This window comes from Bos javanicus, chromosome 10 (assembly GCF_032452875.1).
Source record: "Bos javanicus breed banteng chromosome 10, ARS-OSU_banteng_1.0, whole genome shotgun sequence".
In the NCBI taxonomy this organism is placed as follows: Eukaryota; Metazoa; Chordata; class Mammalia; order Artiodactyla; family Bovidae; genus Bos; species Bos javanicus.
Window position 1 is genome coordinate 26,820,388 of NC_083877.1, and position 14,174 is coordinate 26,834,561.

A 14,174-nucleotide genomic window follows, 5' to 3' on the forward strand; every position below is an offset into this window, starting at 1 on the left:
GTGGGATCTCCCATGGTGGCTCCCGGCAACTAACCTTATAAAATTTCTGTTTTTCAGACTGTACATTGTTGATATTATCTACAGAATTCACAGGACCTCTCAGGTGACGCTAGTGGTAAGAACCCACTTCCCAAAGCAGGAGACATAAAAGATAACAGGTTTGATCCCTGGGTTGGGAAAATCCCCTGGAGAAATAATAACCCACTCCACTATTCTTTCCTGGAGAATCCCATGGACAGAGGAACCTGTGGGCTACAGTGCATAGGGTCACAAAGAGTCAGACAAAACTGAAGTGACTGATTTAGCAAGCGTGCATACACAGAGTTCAGAATTCAGATGCGCCGAGAGCGCTTCCGTGGCTTGCCTGAGCTGCTTCAGGGCTGCCTCCCTGAGGCTGGATCATAGCTCTGTGTTTGTGTGCACCTTCGGACTGAGGGCACTGAGTGCGAACTGCGTGACTAGAGCCTGGCTGGGCTGCAGAATCCACACTCATACATGAGAGATCTCTTGTACTGGGATTTGGAACCAGAAAATGCAGGCTGGGGACTGAGCACCCAAACTTGCTATATCCATACTGCCATGTCTGATGGGTTTTAAGTTTGAACCTGGCCTTCCAGTAGTTAGTTATGAGTATGAGAACATTATTTTCTATGATAAAATTAAAATTAATTTAAATGTTGTTACCTTGATTCATAGCTTTTTAAAAAAATTTTTTTGTTGGATTATATTTGATTTACAATGCTGTGTTAGTTTCTGCTGTACAACAAAGTGAATCAGTTATTCATATACATATACACACTCTTCTTTTAGATTCTTTTCCCACATAGGTCATTACAGAGTAGAGTTCCCTGTGTTATACATTAGGTCCTTATTAGTCATATATTTTGTATATAGTAGTGTTTATATGTCAATCCCAACCTTCCAATTCAATCTCCCCTCTCTCCCAGCCTGCTGCTGCTGCTAAGTCGCTTCAGTCGTGTCCGACTCTGTGCGACCCCATAGACAGCAGTCCACCAGGCTCCCCGTCCCTGGGATTCTCAAGGCAAGGACACTGGAGTGGGTTGCCATTGCCTTCTCCAATGCATGAAAGTGAAAAGTGAAAGTGAAGTCGCTCAGTCGTGTCCAACTCTTAGCGACCCCATGGACTATAGCCCACCAGGCTCCTTCATCATGGGATTCTCCAGGCAACAGTACTGGAGTAGGTTGCCATTGCCTTATCTGCTCTCCCAGTCTATCCCCTCCTTTATTCCCTTGAAATGATATTTAATTTCTGTAACTCTTTTTCTATTTTGTAGATAAGTTCATCTGTACCCGTTGTTTTAGATTTCACAAATAACCAATAAATATGATATTTGTCTTTCTCTGTCTAACTTACTTCACTCAGTATAGCTTTTAGACATGGTACATGGGTTCTATTTGTACTCTTGCTTTGAGTCCCACAGATATTCAAGGTGGGTCTGCCTCTTCTCACAAGCTCTTGGAGTCCTTTGGGGTACTGAAAGAAGTGAAAGGATACAAAGACAAGTCTGATTCGTGAAGTCACAGGAGGGTTATTGACTTCACATTTCCAGAACTCGTGAGAGCTAAGACTGCACATTTATGGCCTAGCTCTAAACACCTTGTGAATGAGTCAAGAATAGTAAGAACAAAGTAAGGAAGCCAATAGTAAGAAAAGCAAGTTTTATTTGTTGTTGTAGGGTTAGTGGTCCAAAATAGTAATACTGAGTACCATCCTTCACTTTACCTTGTGCCAACTTTGAGCAAATTGTACACAAATATATGGGAATGATTTGAATTTTAACTAGCTATTTACCAAGTCATCTTCAATATAGTTTTACAGAGTCATTTATTTGGGATTTTTAGAAACAGAAGCTTTCTTATGGTTAAATTATCCCCTCTTGGAGCCCTGGAAATTATTCAGTGTTATGGAAAAGAAGTCAGTGTGCTATCACAGTGTTTACTCCTCATCTAGAGGAAACATTTCCAGGCAGATGTTCCTTTAATAAATAAATCCTATTTTTGGATCCTTTTATATTCATTCATTCATTATTCCTTTGTGAATTCATTATTAATTTATTATCCATTCGTTGAGTGAGTAGCTATTTGCTGAAAGCCTATTATGTGCTTGGAAATGCGGTAGACATTTTGCCATTTGGGGGTTCCCCCAGGCATCAACAGGTCACCCAGATATCTAATTATAAAGGCTCTCAATATCCACCAGGAGGAGGTGAATAGTATTTGAAGACAATGTGTGAGCCCAGATGGCTAGGGGAGTAGAGCAGAGATGTGAGAAGTGTGGACGCTGGAGTTTGACATTCTCGTCATGGTCTACCTCCACCACTTACCAGAGGACAAGCGACTTAACCTTGATATCTCTTTGTTCAATGAGGAAAATAATAGTATCTGCCCCACAGGGTTCTCAGGAAACTTAAACAAAATAATAACAAAAAATAAGACTTGTAAAGCTCTAAAAAGTGTGTCTACAGGTGGTCAGAACTCACTAAATACTGTCTGGTTATATTAAAATTATTGCTAACTGTTCTGTTCAATGCAAAATAAAAGCTGAAAGAAGATTGTACAATTTTTTGATCCTGGAGAATCAGAGGAAACAAAGAGGAACTAGAGATTTTAATCCTAGACCCCTGCCACATGACAATAAAACTTCTGATAACTCCTTCATTCATATTGCAACTAGCTTTGACACAGGAAATTTCATGTTAGGTGATATATGTTTCCTCAAAATCAGATTAAAATAATCCCATTTGGAATATAAAAAAATGTTCTCTACTTTCAAGGCTTTTATACCATCTTTTAAAAATCTAAGTATTTTGTTAAAATTTCACAACAGTTTCAAATTTACAGAATAGTTGCAAAGACAGTGGAGACAGTTTCTGTATATGTCACATCATTTCCTCTATTGTTAATTTCTTACATTACTATGGTACATTTGTCACAACTAATCAACCAATACTGCTACATTAACTAAACACCCCTTTACTGATACTCTAGCCCCATCATAGAACAATCAACTGTTGCCAGCAACAACAAAAGACACTTTTTTTACGCTGCAACCAATGTAAGTCCTTTTTGCCTCAGAAAGATCACTAGCCAAGGTGCGTTTTCATCTTAATTGGGTTATTATATCTTTCATGGTATATGGTGGTACCATTCAAACACACAGAACTTTAGCCTCGACCTGAAAGTTCACAATGTAATTCACTGAGTAAATTTTATACTCGATTTTAGAGGTGTAATCCTCAACTCGAGTCAAACCTCCCTGACCCAAATCCCTAAGAAACTGGTTCATGTACTAATAGGACTGAGGCACTGTCTTCACAGTGCTGTTAAATTAAACATTTTGCTTATCTTCTAGAACTTCAGCAAATTTTAAAATGAAGTAAAATATTGTCAGTTGTCTAAGCAAATATTTATTGTTGATAAAGGGTCCAATACATTGATACCGAGAATCACCTTCTCCTTTCTCTTGCCCCGATTTTGAATAAATTGTGTAAAACTGTGGAAATGGCCTGAGTACTTATTACCTAGTTTTTTATCAAGTAACCTTCAATATAGTTTTATAAGGAGTGGTTTAGAGGTTATTACACTTGTACTTTTCCTGTCCAGCTGCTACCCAATCACTGGCCCCACAATTCCCTCAGGGTTGTGATGAGGCATAAAGATTGCTGATGGTTTCTTTCTTCTGGCAGACAGGAATATAGAAGAAGTTCTTGCAGACCAAGATCAGAAGCTATGGCATGGTTTTAACCTCATGAAGTTCTATCTTTGAGAAAGAAAGGGAGAAAGGTAGAGATAGAGAAAGAGAGTGAGAAGAAAAAAAAACAGATGATCAAACTCAGGACTTTATCTTAGGCTGTAGGGCAGTCCTTTCTGTGAAATGTGGCATGTACATAAGAGAAGCATCGCTATACAGATCTCAATTTTTTAGTGTGAATTTCTGGATATATGTCTCATTTCTAGCTCAGAACATTTTATTGATCCAAGAAGATCTCAGGTTGTCCAAATCCATGTCGTGGGACCACACTCAGGAAGACAGCCAGAGTAAGTATGTACCTGGAATGCCAGGTTAACAACTGGTGAAAGAGACAGAGGTAATGTTATTGATGTAAATCATATTCATGCATAAAGGGAAATCTTAAATTCTTCATCCACTTTGCAATTTTTGTTCTTGTAATACTGTTAATTAAGGAAGAAGTTTATTACAGTTTAAAGTATCTATCCTATTATCCAATTGGAGTTTCGTCCTAGTTTTACCACTAACAGTGGAACCTCGATAATTCAGTTTCCTCTCTGCGTTTCATTTGTTTCACCAGTGGTTAAAGAAGTGGAATAAAGCAAGTCAAGCGGTCTCTCATATTCTTTTTACTTATTGTTGTTTAGTCACACAGTCGTGTCTCCCTCTTTGCAACCCCATGGACTGCAGCACTCCAGGCTTCCCTGTCCTTCACCATCTTTATATTTAGATTTCAAATTTTACATAAATTTACAAGGCTTTGAGAAAGTCTTTTAAAGGTATTACTCTAAAATGAATGGTTTTATGTCAAGAATAGGTTTTTATTCATCTTTTTGTGTTCACAACACAGTACCAGACACAGAGAAAATGCTCAATAAATAATTACTAAGTGATGGTTTAGTTGCTAAGTCGTGTCCGACTTTTGCAACCCCATAGACTGTAGCCTGTCAGGCTCCTCTGTCCATGGGATTCTCCAGGCAAGAATACTAGAGTGGGTTGTCATTTCCTTTTCCAGGGGATCTTCCTGACCCAGGAATTGAACCCAGGTCTCCTGCATTACAGGCAGATTCTTTACCATCTGAGATTGAGCAATTACTAAGTGAAAGGACAAATAAATATTTGTGCTGCATGAAATATAGAAATATGTGTATAGTCTACATTGTGTTACATTAACTCATTTGCAGATTTTTCAACTCTATTTGTTTAGACACTATTGTATAAAGAAAGTTTGCTGTGGGATGGAGCTTACTGTTAGGAAAAAGGTCCAGAATGTTTGGTCTCTGTCATTTGCAAATTCCTCACAGGAGAAACTAAGACTGAGCCTTTTCTCTCAGAAAATTTTAGGGAGCTGCAATCTTGCTATTTGTGCTATTTGAAATAATTTAGGTAGGTCACTGGAATAGTAGCAATGCTGTTTCTTTAGCAGCATAGATTCCATTATACCTATACCTAGTATATATTCTTTAGCATCTTTGAGGAGAGGCCGAATTCAACCTAGTCTGATACTAATGCTCCTGAAAAGGTTGGCTTTGCACCAGTCTCATACTGATGCTCCTGAAAGTCTATCACAAAAAATGATCTTGACTTAGATTTGCAAATCACATTGTTTCTATATCTGTTAACTGACTTGATCCTCAGCATTGGTGGCATTATTCCTTCACAGAGGAGGACTGAAGTTAATAGAAGTGAGGAAAATCTTAAATCACACAGCCTGTAAGAAGCAGAGCTATGAGTAAAGCCCAGTTTTTTGATCTCTGTGCTCTTTCCCCTAACGAAGATAGTAGAAAGGCTCTTGAGCCTTAGGCTTGGATTAATTTCATGGGCTACCGAGGTAGATTCAAAATAAAGTTGAGATAGTCACTATTTAGGAAAAATAAAACAGCTGTATAAGTATCTTTGGGTATCCTTGCTTGACTCTTAAAGAAAACCTTACAGGGACATAAACTACATTGTTCTTTTTTGTTCAGTTGCTCAGTAGTGTCCAGCTCTTTGCCACCCCATAGACTGCAGCACACCAGGCTTCCCTGTCCTTCACCATCTCCCGGAGTTTGTTCAAACTCACATCCATTGAGTCAGTGATGCCATCAAACCATTTTATTCTCTGTCATTTTCTCCTCCTGACTTCAATCTTTCCCAGTATCTGGGCCTTTTCTAAGGATTTGGCTATTTGTATCAGGTAGCCAAAGTATTGGAGTTTCAGCTTCAGCATCAGTCCTCCCAGTGAATATTCAGGATTGATTTCCTTTAGGATTGACCAGCATGGTCTCCTTGCTCTCCAAGGGACTCTCCAAGAGATCTCCAAGGCACTCTCAAGAGTGTTCTCCAACACTACAGTTCAAAAACTTCTATTTTCTTCAGCACTCAGCCTTCTTTATAGTCCAAGTCTCACATCCATATACATGGGGACTGGAAAAATGTTCTTATTTCAGTTAAAAATGTATTTGAAAGGTTTGTTGTCAGAAGTAGATGTATTTTCTAAGATTTTGACAAGTGTGGAAATACATATAAATGGGAATTAGGATATGGACATGATAAGAAGGCTAATGTCCTAAGTCAGCTGCTATACAGGCTTCCCTTTCTCCAGTCACAGGTAATTCTAATCATATATTCACTTAACACTGTGCCATGTACATAAGTGCTTTATATGGAACACATATGTAATCTTTACAATACTTATGAGGTATACTTTAGTCTTATCCACCTTTTACATTTGAAAAAACAGGCAAAGGGAGTTAAGTAGCTTTCCTAAAGTCATAGTGCTAGCAAGAATTGTAGTAGAGGTAGAATTTGAATCTAGGAAAACTGAGTTTCAGACCTCTTTTAACAAGTGGTCTTTACCACCTCCTGTTCCTGCTTTCCTCCTATCCTGGGAATCCTTATTTATAATCCCCCAAGTCATCCAAAATAAATTCCAACACTTCAACTTAACTCACAGGGCTCTTTTATGACATGAGAAACTCTTCCTTTTCATCTTCATTTCCTGACACTTCCATCCATGGATTCTGTGCTGAATCACATCAAACTTGTTGACATTTCCCATAGAGGATGCTATGATGATTTACATCCTATATTTATATCATATACTCTATTCACTATTCACTTCCTGCCTTGTTCACTTTTCTGTGCCCACACCCTGCAGGGTCATCTTCAGGTTAGCTCTAATTCACCTTCCAAAATTCCACTCACTGATAACCTTGTGTGGAAAGGTGTTCCTGATTCTCCTGGACTTCTTTACCCTTATCTCAGAGAACTGTGATTGTAAGTTTTCGAGTGGACCTCCTCTATTTGATTGTCAGTTATGACAAATAAAATGATATCTAGATTAATGATCAATACCACATCACTTGCTATTGCATTCTTATTGTAAATTAAATTTGAGCAAAGTTGGACAGAAACTGTGTATGTTGCGATGATCTTGCCCATTGCAACAGTAGTCCTTCTCTCCAAATACTATACGTAATTAAAAAGTAAATAAACCCTTCATGATTAGCAGAAAAGGGATACAGTATTTTGACTATACAGAAGGTTTAAGACTTTCCAATGAGAAAGAAGATATGGTGATTTTGATGCCATCAGCCCCAGGAATATGAATATTGGTTTAAAAAATTGAGATCCCATTTCCTAGGTTCAAGTAGTAATGCCAGTCACAAGCTCCATGATCTTGGGCAAGTTATTTCCTCTCTTTGTTCTTCACTTTCCTCATCTCTGAAGTGGGGATAATGATGATAGCCTATCTCATAAGATTTGTATGAGAACTAAATGTGAGCAATAACTGGCACATAGTAAGTACAAGATAAGTGTTTTCTCTTATTATCTAAATATTTTTCAATCCTTATGATCTTACCAGCTGGTGATAACTGAGTACAGGTTGGCTTTACTGTTACAGTGTCACAGAGTATTTGAAGATTTAAGGACACAGAGCATATCTTCCTACCAAAGGGCTTTACACCATAACAGAGCAATTGTTTTTTAAATGCAATTGTTTTTTCATGAGCAGTTTATCTTTCTCTGATCTATTTATCATCTATCTGTCCATCTATATCTATAATCATCAATCTATCATTATCAATTATCTATCATTTTTCTATTATTCTGTCTTTCATCATTTATTTAAGAGCTTGTGTATTTTGTGGGTTCTAGGATCAGAATAAAACAATTCAAATGTCAGCCCCTTCTGCTCAGTGGTAAAGAATACACCTGCAATGCTGGAGACTTGGGCTCGATCCCTGGGCCAGGAAGATCCCTTGGAGGAGTGCATGGCAACCCACTCCAGTATTCTTGCCTGGAAAACTCCATGGACAGAGGAGCTTGGTGGGCTACAATTCATGGGGTCACAAAGAGCTGGACACAACTGAGCACACACACATTGTGAGGATAAAATGAGGTAACATAAGATAATCGTTTAGCATACAATCCTGCACACAGAAAAGTGCTTAATAGTTCATAATAACCATTACTAATAGTATTTCTACAATGAAAATAAACAGACATTATGGTTTATTGTCTCAGGAATAAAGTTAGATATGAATTTTAGTATTGTCTCTTAGTTGTCTATATAGCTTTAATATAATTACTGACTACATCAAATTACAAATCTACCTACTAGAGAGATTTCACTTCATAGAATCAAATTATAAGGTAAAGCACTTCATAAATACAAAAATGTTATATAGATGATCTCATTTTATTTCTATAACAGCTTTGTGAGGCCAAAACTTTATCATCCATCTTTTATAGATGAGACAACAAATATTCAGAGAAAGTAAGTAGATTTACCCAAAGTTAACAGTTGGTGAGGGTACTCAAATCACTCAGCTACGGGCAGTGCTCTTTCCACTATCCATGAAGAAAAGAGGTTTGATTCAGAGAAAACATTTGCATAATTCAGAGAAGCCATTTTCATTCTGAGGATCTTTAAATTTTGTCTCTTGATTCATCTCTTTCAAGAATTCATTTCTGATTATTTTATCCAGTACTTTTTCTGTATGTCTTAAGCACTTCTGTATGTAACTTGTAAAACAATTTATACAATTGTAAAATACACTTACTACCATTATCTGTATGGGACATTTTATTCCTAATTCTTAACTATAATTGCAAGGGCAAAGAGTTATCTGGGGCTTTTCAAGGCAAAAGTATTAAGGATGATAAAAGTTTCAGTAATTAAAAAATTTTTCAACTCTTTAGCACAAAATGTGTATGCTAGTCATTCGTGTCTGACTCTTTTCACCCCATAGACTGTAGCCCACCAGGCTCCTCTGTCTATGGAATTCTCCAAGCAAGAATACTGAAGTGGATAGCCATTCCCTTCTCCAGGGGATCTTCCTGATCCAGGAATTGAATCCAGGTCTCCTGCACTGTAGGCGGATTCTTTACCATCTGAGCCATCACATAGGACAAAGTATTTTCCTATGTAAAATACTTTGGATTGTATTGTATTCTATCCAATACATAGGACAAAGTATTTCTCTGTATAGTTTGATGTATTCCTTACTGGCAAGTGAAGCTGAACTTCTTTATGGAGGTCAAAGATTAGGATTCAAACTCTTCCAAAGTAAATTTACAAGCGTAGGTTGTTGGTGAGCCAGGGAGTCAATGTATATGTTGTTCTCAGTCACTAAAAATAATTTCATTTTTAATTGCACTGAAACTTCCAACCTAATTTAGAAACTAGAAACTGAGTCATTCTCACTTGACTAAATAGAATGTTATTCTTGTAAAGTTGGTCTGTATATATTATATTAAAAGGCTCATAGGAATTTTAGACATCAAATCTAAAATGCTAACTCCTTGCTTGTATCTTTAGCCTCAAAAATTAATTTAACCATTTAATACTTAAAGTGTTTTCATACCAAAGAGAATTTCTGATGTGGGAGTGGGCAGTGTGAGATCAGAGAGAGAGAGACTGAGAGAGAGGGACAAGATGATTATGAAGGAAAACAATTGGGAGAAAGGAACTGTAGGTCTAAGCATAATAGAAAATCAAATGGGAGTCAATAATGTGGTAAGAAAAAATATCCATGAACTATACTCAAGAAATATTAATATTTTCCTCTGCTATATTTAACATCACTTGGTGGCTCAGATGGTAAAGCGTGTGTCTACAATGAGGGAGACCCAGGTTCGATCCCTGGGTCGAGAAGATCCCCTGGAGAAGGAAATGGCAATCCACTCCAGTACTATTGCCTGGAAAATCCCATGGACAGAGGAGCCTGGTAGTCTACAGTCCATGGGGTCGCAAAGAGTCGGACACGACTGAGGGACTTCAATTTCACTTTCACTTTCAAATGTTTTCAGAAGGCTGTTCCTGTTAGGCTTTACTCGCTTACAGTGGTTTATAACATTTATTTTTGCAGAGAACCAGAGCCACTCAACCAGTTCTGCCTGGATCTCCGTGGAAGTAGTCAACAATGTTACCGAGTTTATATTTTTAGGACTTTCCCAAGATCCTGGAATGCAACTGATACTCTTTGCTCTATTCCTCCTCTTCTATATGGTGATCCTGGGGGGAAACCTGCTCATTTTGCTCATGGTTTTTTCTGATCCCCGGCTTCATACACCCATGTATTTCTTCCTCAGTAACTTGTCCTTTGTGGACATTGCCTATTCCTCAGCTACAGCACCCAAGATGATTGCAGACTTTGTTTCTGAGAAAAAGATTATTTCCTACTGGGGCTGTGTAACTCAGATGTTTACCTTCCACTTTTTTGGTTGTACTGAGATTTTTGTTTTGACTGTCATGGCTTTTGACCGTTATGCTGCCATCTGCCAACCGCTCCGTTATGCCAACATCATGAGTACCACTGCTTGCACCCTGCTGGCATCACTGTCCTGGCTGGGAGCCCTGGCTCACTCCTTTGTTCAGACCCTCCTGACCTTTCAGTTACCCTTCTGCAGCTCTCAGATCATTGACCACTACTTTTGCGATGTCCACCCAGTTCTAAAACTTGCCTGCGCTGACACAACCCTAGTAAACATGTTGGTGATTGCCAATAGTGGTCTCATCTCCCTGGGGTGTTTCCTCATTCTTCTGGCCTCCTACACAGTCATTTTAGTCAGTCTTCGGAAGCAGTCTGCTGAGGGCCGGCGCAAGGCTCTCTCTACCTGTGGATCTCACTTCACTGTAGTAACTTCCTTCTTTGTCCCTTGTATCTTTATTTACCTCCGTCCATCCACCACTTTCCCACTGGATAAGGCTGTGTCTGTGTTCTATACTACCATCACCCCGATGCTAAACCCACTCATCTACACTCTGAGGAATAAGGATGTAAAGAATGCCATGAATCGGGTGTGGAATCACAAAGTCTCCTTGAAGGAAAAGCAGAAGGCATAGTTTGTTAGAATTACAAAATCAGAATTAGTTGATACCTTCCAAGGCCCTTAACTTATTAATAATTTTAAAGAATAGTCTCTAACATTCAACTATGTCATAGTTCTCTTTTAAAAGGGAATAATTTGAGGCTATTTCATCTTTCTGCTTCTAGGTGAGCAAAACTTAAACCTTTCCATACTGGCTAGGCTTATCCTCGCTTATTTCTAGAGTGGAAGAGTAAACACTTCTGCTCATATCTCATTTAATACCTTAGATCCCTTCAGTTCAAATCCAACACTCTTAAGATACAATTCAATAGTTTAGAATGGAGTTACAAGAAAAAGTTATCTCTGAGGAACTGGATAATTTCTCTGTAAAAAAGTCCATCTTCCTAGGAGCTGCCTTCCTTATCCCCTTCTCTCTCTCCCTCCTCCTTCCCTGCTGTTTTCCCTTCCCTCCTGCCTTCCTTTATCTGATCCTCCTTTGTTTCCCCAAATCAGGCAGTAAACCTCTCATGTGGAGGTAGGACAACCTTACTGCCAGAGATGGGAATCCAGGTGAGAAACCTGTGTAAACAAACCTGATTACTATAATTGAGTATCCCAAGTCCAGACTAGATTTAGATATTTCACTAATTAAACACCCAGAGCCTATATATATATATATGTATTTGTCCTGTTAATTCCTCATGAATGTGTTTCTTTGTTCAAAAAGTATAAAAGATGCTGGCCTTGGCCACTTTTTTGGTCCCATTTCTAAGAGACCTCCATGTGCATGAATTAAAATGTTTCTTTTTCTCCTGTTAATCTGTCTTGTGTCAATTTTATTATTAGTCCAGCCACAAGAATTTAAGACAGGTAGAAGGGTAAAGGGGGAAATATCCCCCTTTCTGACAATTTGTCATTGAGTTGCTAAGTCATGTCTGACTCTTTGCAACCCCATGGGCTGTCCCTCACAATATTTAGGATTAAATTTAACCATGAAAGATCTGTACACTGCAAAGTGTATGACATTAGTGAAAGATATTGAAGAAGATACAATTAAATGGAAAAATAATTCCATATTCATAGATCAGAAGACTAAAATCTCTTAACCATATTGTTAAGATGTCCATATTACCCAAAGTAATCTACAGATTCAACACAATCCCTATCAAAATTCCAGTGGCATTTTTTTTTTTTTTTACAGAAATAGAAAACACAAGTCTAAAATGTTTTTGGAATCTTGAGAGAGAGAGTAAATAGTTAAAAAACCTCCAGAAAGAAGAAACTGGCAGCCTCATACTTCCTGATTGCAAACTATATACCAAACTATGGTAATCAAAATTATATGATATTGATACAGAAACAGATCAATGGAATAGAACAGAAAGCCCAGAAACAAACTGTGTATGTATGATTAATGGATTTTTGAAAAAGCACCAAGAATATGCAATGAAAAAAGAATAGTGTCTTCAGTAAATGGTGCTGGGAAAACCTGGATAATCCACATTCAAAAGAATGAAACTGGGCCCCTATTTTATAAAACTTAGAGTTTAGTATTTAAGCTCTTAGATGAAACTACCAATGGTGCACTGTATTGTCAGTATTAGGGGTTCTGGAGTCAAGGGGAATTACACTTTTAGTTGTAAAATTGTGGTTTATAATGGAAAATATATATTTGGTCTTTGTCTTCACTTCTGACACAGAGCTCCTAAAACCCTTGGAATTTCCTGGTAATGAAAGCTATAAAAGTATTTTTGTTATGCTAATGAAATGTGATGATATAATATTTAATGAGCTGACTTTTGGAAAGCACCCATGGACGGGATGGGGCTGATTGGCAGGAGAACTAACCTTATGATGAAAGAGCTGGAACTTTCATGTCTTACTCCTTGGCCTCGGATAGGGGAGAGGTCTGGAGGCTGACTCAATCAACAATGGTCAATTATTTAATAAATCATGACTATGTAATGAAGCCTCCATAAAAGCCCAAAAGGATTAGGTTCAGAGAGCTTATAGGTTGGTGAACATGCAGCGGTGCTGGAAGAGGGGCTCTCTGTAGAGGGCATGAAAACTCTGCTTCCTTTCCCCCTAGCCTATCATATGTATCTCTCCTATCTGGTTGCTCCTAAGTTATAACTTTTATAATAAACCATAAACCAGTGTCAGTAAAGTCAGTGTTTTTGAGTACTGTGGGTCACTCCAGCAAATTAACTGAAACCAGGGAGGGGGTCAAGGGAACCTTTAATTTCTTGCTGGTTGGTAGAAGCACAGGTTACACTCAATTGACATCTGAGCTGTGTGTGTGTGGGAAGATCAGCCTTGTTAAGACAAAACCCTTAACCTGTGGGATATGCCTTCTCAGGGTAAATAGTGTCTGAACTGAGTTAAATTGTAGGGACACTCAGCTGGTTTTCAGAGCACCGTGTGTTGAATGTGTAGGGGTGAACCTCCTCCACACACAAATATCAGAATTTGGTGGTCAGGACAGCAAAAGAATAATGCTGTATGTTGTCACCTTCCTTCCAATTAGATTTTATGTCCTTGAATAATTAAATCAGGTGTGTGTGCATGCTCAGTTGTGTCCAACTCTTTGTGACCCCATAGACTGTAGCTGGCCACTCTCCTCTGTCCTTGGAATTTTTCAGGCAAGAATACTGAGTGGGTTGCCATTTCTTACTCCAGGGGATTTTCCTGACCCAGGAATTGAACCCTCAGTCTCCTGCGTCTCCAACTTTGAGGGCAGATTCTTTTACAGCTGAGCCACCAGGGAAGCCTAATAAAATTAGAAGCATAAGCTAAATCTCAGTGTATGTATGTATGGTGCTGCTGCTAAGTCGCTTCAGTCGTGTCCGACTCTGTGTGACCCCATAGACAGCAGCCCACCAGGCTCCCCCGTCCCTGGGATTCTCCAGGCAAGAACACTGGAGTGGGTTGCCATTTCCTCCTCCAATGAATGAAAGTGAAAAGTGAAAGTGAAAGTGAAAGTGAAGTCGTGTCTGACTCCTAGCGACCCCATGGACTGCAGCCCACCAGGCCCCTCCGTCCATGATATTTTCCAGGCAAGAGTACTGGAGTGGGGTGCCATTGCCTCATGTGTGGTATGTTTACTTAAACTTTAGCCCACCTG

At 38.7% G+C, this 14,174-nt stretch overlaps 1 protein-coding gene across 1 annotated transcript; it reads left to right on the top strand.

Moving 5' to 3' along the window:
• The first annotated feature begins 2,323 nt into the window (after positions 1 to 2,323).
• Positions 2,324 to 11,084, top strand: LOC133255193 (olfactory receptor 4S2-like). The gene is made up of 3 exons (XM_061429742.1): positions 2,324 to 2,399; positions 3,979 to 4,063; positions 10,049 to 11,084. Exons 1-3 carry the CDS (start codon positions 2,324 to 2,326, stop codon positions 11,082 to 11,084), a joined length of 1,197 nt encoding a protein of 398 aa, XP_061285726.1.
• Positions 11,085 to 14,174: the final 3,090 nt, after the last annotated feature.